Here is a 6,283-nt window from a genome sequence, read left to right as displayed (position 1 = left end):
TTTGGCTCCACCACATGGCATTCTGGTTTTGGTTTCTGTGTAGTTTTGGGTCTTTCTATGCTGGTTGTATTTATATTAAACCCCTGGTTAGTATATACTTGTGTCTGTGCTATCTTGCCCTAGCTTAGAGTTTGTCTTATACTGGTAGAGTGAATAGCTGCTACGGGGCAAGTACTTCCTCATATCAGCGCTTTGAATGCATCTTGTGCTGCACTGTAGGGTATTATAAATATATATCCAGGCCGGGTGTGTTGGCTTTTGCCTGTAGTCCCAGCACTTTGGGAGGCTGAGATGGGTGGATCACCTGAGGTCAAGGGTTCGAGACCAGCCTGGCTAGCATGGAGAAACCCTGTCTCTACTAAAAATACAAAAATTAGCCTGGCGTGGTGACGGACACCTGTAATCCCAGCTACTTGGGAGGCTGAGGCAGGAGAATCACTTGAAACCCAGGAGGCGAAGGTTGCAGTGAGCCGAGATCATGCCATTGCACTCGAGCCTGGGCAACAGGAACGAAATCCTGTCTCAAAAAAAAAAAAATTCATATCCAGCCAGGCAGCTGGGATTGAATTGAAAAATTCATATCAAGCCCAGCATTTTGGGAGGCCAAGGCAGGAGGATCACTTGAGTCCAGGAGTTCAAGACCACCTTGGTCAACATAGTGAAACTCTTGGTCTCTACCAAAAAAATAAAATCACAAAAATTAGTCGAGCATGGTGGCACATGCCAAGTCTTGGGCTACCAGGCAGGCTGAGGTAGATCACTTGAGCCCGGGAGGTCAAGGATGCAGTGAGCCATGATCAACCCACTGTACTCCAGCCTGGGTGACAGAGTGAGATCCTATCTCAAAAAAATGTTTTTTGGCCAGGTGTGGTGGCTCGTGCCTGTAATCCCAGCACTTTGGGAAGCAGAGGCAGGTGGATCATTTGAGTCCAGGAGTTGTAGACCAGCCTGGGCAACACAGACCCCTGTTTCTACCAAAAAAATTTTAAAATTAGCCTGGTGTGGTAGTGCACACTTGTAGTCCCAGCTATTCCAGAGGCTGAGGTGGAAGGACACCCTGAGCCGGGGCACATTGAGGCTGCAGTGAGCCATGATCAAGCCAGTGCACTCCAGCCTGGATGACAGCAAAACCCTGTCTTTTAAAAAAATAATATCTTCTCTGGGGATGCAGCTCAATAAGCAAGACTCTTGCCTGGTGAGGACCTGTCTTGAGATTCAATTGATTCCCTCAGTCACTGTCATCCCCAGTCTCCTCCTCTTCTTCCTGAGCCATGGAGTCTTCTCCCTCTTCCCTCAGTCCTGCGAAGAAGTCATCAGTGCTCCAAGTCTTGCTGCTCAGAGCCCGCAGTGGTCCTCCCTTTTTTTTGCGCCGACGTTAGTCATCCACCACCACAGCTCGCAGCTGGGCCATGTCCCAAAACTTGAGGCGCTGGTCATGGCCACTACTGGCCAGGAAGCGGCCACAGTGGGAAAGGGCCAGCTCCTCCACAGGCTCCCCAGGGTGCTGGCCCACACTGCCCACCACTCGGTTCGGTAGGATGTTCACAGCCCTGATGACTCCATTGGTGGAGCCAGTACACAGCAGACTCTCAGTGACTGGAACCATGCAGTCGATAGATTCAGCTCTCACGGCCAAGCGGTCACTTGTGGCCCCAAAGCCATTCCAGTTGAAGAGGTAGATGGTACCTTCACTGGAGCCACAGGCCACCTTCTTCCCACATTTCATGAGGGTGACAGAGGTCAGATCCCCAGACTGAGGCTCTGAGAGCAGCTCAAACCGACGCCTCTTAACGTTGAAGACGCCAAGGCAGCCATCCCCACTGGCTGTCAGCAGCAGCTTCTTGGCTGGATCCAGAGCCATGTCTGCGATGTACTCTTCATGTTGCCTCATATCCATTTAGGGGCCTTCCTTCCGCTGGTCCCAGAGATGGATACCACCCGTGTCATCCCCAGTGGCCAGAACATTCTCATCCACCAGCAGAAGACTGTTGATGGGGGCACCATGAGCCTTGGAAACACGTCTTTCTAGTCGCCCCTGCTCCACATCTAGAACATGGATGGCTTTGTCCTTGGAGACAGTAACAAGCTTCTGCCCATCTTCAGAGAAGGCCATAGCTCGGCAGGCCTTGAGATGGTGACCCGATGACCAGAGCTCCTTGGTTTCTCCCTCTTGGCAAGAGTAGGAAAAGACGAACACGTCCCCGTCCACGTCCCCTGCAGCCAGTAGGTCACGGGCCGGATGGAACGCCAGCCCACTGGCCGGAGCTTCCAGCACGATGTCTTCCGGAGTGTCCCGGATCCGGGTCGGGGCTTCTATGGAGTCTGGGTCGTCCTCGTCGCTCCCATCCTCAGCGGGCCTCTCCTCACAAGTGCGGTCCATGCTGAGGACTACGAGCCGCACCGCCGCAGGGCAGTCAGCCTCGGAACCACCCACACCACGGGCGGAGTAGCCTGGGACTTAGTATAGGTATTTATTATAGATCTTTGACTATAGCAGTAGCAAGAACAGCCTTGAAGCATATAAGTAACATCTTAAGAAATACAGTTGTACTTCATTTGAAAATAAAAATAAAGCATCTCTAAAAGCCTAGTTTCAGTGTGTGGGAAACGTGATTTCATATATAAAAATTCCATTCCCCCCCAGCTTTTAGGAAACGTGTATAATACGTAAAGTGAAATAAGTTTCTATAGAAAGAAGAACTCAACATTGACTACTGTTTTTTCAACATGGCAACTATAATTCTGCATAAGAACCTTTCATGCGTAACTTTAGACTTTTGGAAATCTCAAAAGTTACCTGGAATGTTAACATCAGTATCACCTCTCTCTTTTTGCTCTTCCCTTTCTACAGTAAGTAAACTTTGTGGAAATATATTTTATTAATGTTTTCTGGCCAGGCACAGTGGCTCACACCTGTAATCCCAGCACTTTGGGAGGCCGAGGCAGGTGGATCGCTTGAGAGCAGGAGTTCAAGACCAACCTGGGCAACATGGTGAAACCCCATCTCTACAAAAAAATACAGTTAGCCAGGCATGGTGGCACAGGCCTGTAGTCCCAGCTACTTGGGAGACTGAGCTGGGAGGATCGCTTGAGCCTGAGAGGTTGAGACTGCAGAGAGCCGAGATTATGCCACTGCACTCCAGCCTGGGCAACAGAGCGAGACACTGTCTCAAAAAAATAGTAATAATGTTCTCATATTAGCAGATACCTAACCACACACAAGTTTTATCTTTCCAGAAAAATTCAAGAGTTAATATTTAAAATGTAGACTTAGACTACTTAGGTGATTTGATAAACTAACTGAGTGATTCTACATAGACCAGCAAAAGGCTGTGCTCACGTTCTAGTTCTTTATTAGCAGAATTAGTAATGATATACACTTACAAAATGCTTTACAATTCGCAAAGCACTTTCATGAATACATTATGACTTTTGCCAATCCTGTAAGATAAGTCCGTTTTAATATTCTTTTTTTTTTTCTTTTCTTTTTTTTTTTGAGACGGAGTTTCGCTTTTGTTGCCCAGGCTGGAGTGCAATGGCACGATCTTGGCTCACCGCAACCTCTGCCTCCCAGGTTCAAGCGATTCTCCTGCCTCAGCCTCCCAAGTAGCTGGGATTACAGGCATGCGCCACCACGCCTGGCTAACTTTTGTATTTTTAGTAGAGACAGGATTTCTCCATGTTGGTCAGGCTGATCTCAAACTCCTGACCTCAGGCGATCCACCCGCCTCGGCCTCCCAAAGTGCTGGGATTACAGGCATGAGCCACTGCGCCCGGCCCGTTTTCATATTCTTACTTTACAGATAAGAAAGCCTAGAGAGGTTAAATGATTTACTCCCAAATACCACATGTTCTCCCCTGTAAGTGGGAAGTAAGCTGTGGGTACACAGAGGCATGCAGAGTAGTATAATGGACACTAGAGACTCAGAATGGGGGAGGGTGGAGGGGCAAGGGATAGAAAATCACCTGTTGGGTACACCATACACTACTCAGAAGACAGATTCACTGAAAGCCCACACTTGACTACTGTGCTGTTTATCCATGTAACCAAAAACCACTTGTACCCTTAAAGCTGTTTAAATAAAAAATAATAATAAATATGATTTACTGAAGCAGTAACTCCCAACATTTTTCCACTGAACAGTCCTAAGGGATGTCATGCACTCAAATGGCAGTGATTTCCAACTAGGAATGAGGGGAGGCTATGCATATAGCTTAAAAGAGTCATATGTAGTTGATTCTGTTGTGTGGCCTGATGGATAATTACTATACAAAAGTAACACATTGTCATTGTTAAAACTAAAAGAGGGAAAAAAGATTTTAAAAGAAAATGACTCATAATCCTACCACCCAGGGATAATTAATGCTATTAACATTCTGGTGTATATGCAGTCTTTTATATCCATATTAACTTTTTTACCCAAAAATGAGATTATAATATACATTGATTTTAAACCTTTTTCATGTAATTAATCACAGACATCTTTTCATTCCACTAAACACCCTTCTACAACATCAATTTATAATAACTGCAGAATATTCCATTCTGTGTTGCATGTTTGAATTCAAGATGTAAGTGATTTCATATACTTTTCCAATTCCCAATTAGTGTTATTCTGGTATATGCATATGTAATTTATTTAAAGGAACCTGAAATAATTTAAAAGCTACCTCTCTTCTAGCCATCATCTCCTATATATTTGACTTCATGGATAATCCTTAAGATAGATAATTTGTTAAATAACTTATTTATATTTGTGTATTTGTTTTAATAATCTATTTTTTCATCTCTTTGCTTTAGGGTGCAGTACTAGCCGCTGTGTCAAGTCACAAATTCAACTCATTCTATGGGGATCCCCCTGAAGAGTTACCAGATTTCTCCGAAGACCCTACCTCCTCAGGTAATTGGATAATTCACTTATTCACCTGTGTGAGTCATTTGGTATTTACATCCATTCTTTCCTGTTGTGAATAAACTTTTTCTGTGCATTTAGTTAAATCCTCCAATGGATTCTAAGGAAGTTTGTCAGCAACCAAATCCTGTCTACATGTGTCTTGTTCCTTTTCATTTTAATACCAAAGTTGCTTTCTCCTATGGCTCCAAAACCAACATTTCACTTTTTTTTCTTTTTACCTCAGTAATACTTCCTCCCCTTTCCACACTCTTGACCCAGCATTGCACTCCATCCAATCTGACATCCTAGTCAGTCTTTTGGGATCTTTCTGATTACCTTCTCTCTCAACAAAAACTTCTGATATAAGCTTTTCCCCAGGTCAGTTGTATTAGATCAGACTGTGGAGCAGCACTGCTTTGAATGGAATCTTTCAATGTAGAGCTGTCCTGTGAATTATCTCCTGAAACAGTTACCAAGTTCTTCTCCATATATAAAAATCTGTAACACGGCCAGGCATGGTGGCTCATGCCTGTAATCCCAGCACTTTGGGAGGCCAAGGCAGGCAGATCACCTCAGGTCAGGAGTTCGAGACCAGCCTGGCCAACATGGCAAAACCCCGTCTCTGCAAAAATACAAAAAAAATAAATAAATAATAATTAGCCAGGCATGGTGGCCTGCGCCTGTAGTCCCAACTACTTGGGAGGCTGAGGCAGGAGAATCACTTGAACCCGGGAGGCGGAGTTGCAGTGATCCATGATCCGAGAGCACGACACTGCACTACAGCATGGGTGATAATGCAAGACTCCGTCTCAAAAAAAAAAAAAAATCTGTGACACATGCATACAAGTATCCAAGGTGGAAGAAAATAGAAGAGTTATTTGTTTTGATGAACTGTATATAGGTACCCCTGAAACAACCTGCCAGTGTTCACAAAATCATTTTATAAGCCAGTGCAGTGGTGTGTGTGTGTAGTCATAGCTACTCAGGAGACTGAGGCACCCGGCTCAGGAGGATCACCTGAGCTCAGGAGTTTGAAGATGCAGTGAGCTGTGACCACACCACTGCTCTCCAACCTGGACAACAAAATGAGACCTCGCCTCTTAAAAATTAAGAGATAAAAGGCTGGGTGCAGTGGCTCACGCCTGTAATCCCAGCACTTTGGGAGGCCTAGATGGACAGATAACAAGGTTAGGAGATCAAGACCATCCTGGCTAACACGGTGAAACCCTGTCTCTACTAAAAATACAAACAAATTAGCTGGGCGTGGTGGGGGACGCCTGTAGTCCCAGCTACTCGGGAGGCTGAGGCAGGAGAATGGCGTGAACCCGGGAGGCGGAGCTTGCAGTGAGCCGAGATCACGTGGCTGCACTCCATCCTGGGCGACAGAG

The 6,283-nt window shown here is 45.7% G+C and overlaps 1 protein-coding gene and 2 pseudogenes across 3 annotated transcripts in view; 1 reads left to right on the top strand and 2 right to left on the bottom strand.

Annotated features, from left to right (window-relative positions):
• The window catches only part of LOC108513361 (peripheral plasma membrane protein CASK-like), a gene marked incomplete at its 5' end in the record, with an annotated part of 161,015 nt that overhangs the window by 40,984 nt on the left and 113,748 nt on the right, over positions 1 to 6,283 (top strand). The window contains 5 exon segments of the mRNA XM_017849106.1: positions 1,249 to 1,465; positions 1,538 to 1,682; positions 1,800 to 1,987; positions 2,228 to 2,413; positions 4,802 to 4,901. Coding sequence (XP_017704595.1) covers positions 1,249 to 1,465; positions 1,538 to 1,682; positions 1,800 to 1,987; positions 2,228 to 2,413; positions 4,802 to 4,901 — 836 coding nt within the window.
• Positions 998 to 2,426, bottom strand: LOC108513362 (WD repeat-containing protein 55 pseudogene; annotated as a pseudogene). The gene has a single exon (XR_001880872.1). The product of XR_001880872.1 is annotated as a WD repeat-containing protein 55 pseudogene (transcript).
• LOC108513363 (WD repeat-containing protein 55 pseudogene) lies at positions 1,229 to 2,454 on the bottom strand (annotated as a pseudogene). The gene has a single exon (XR_001880873.1). The product of XR_001880873.1 is annotated as a WD repeat-containing protein 55 pseudogene (transcript).

This window comes from Rhinopithecus bieti, unplaced genomic scaffold (assembly GCF_001698545.2).
Source record: "Rhinopithecus bieti isolate Rb0 unplaced genomic scaffold, ASM169854v2 scaffold_32986, whole genome shotgun sequence".
NCBI lineage: Eukaryota > Metazoa > Chordata > Mammalia > Primates > Cercopithecidae > Rhinopithecus > Rhinopithecus bieti.
The sequence above is the reverse complement of the archived record's forward strand: the minus strand, read 5'-3'. Positions and strand labels throughout refer to the sequence as shown.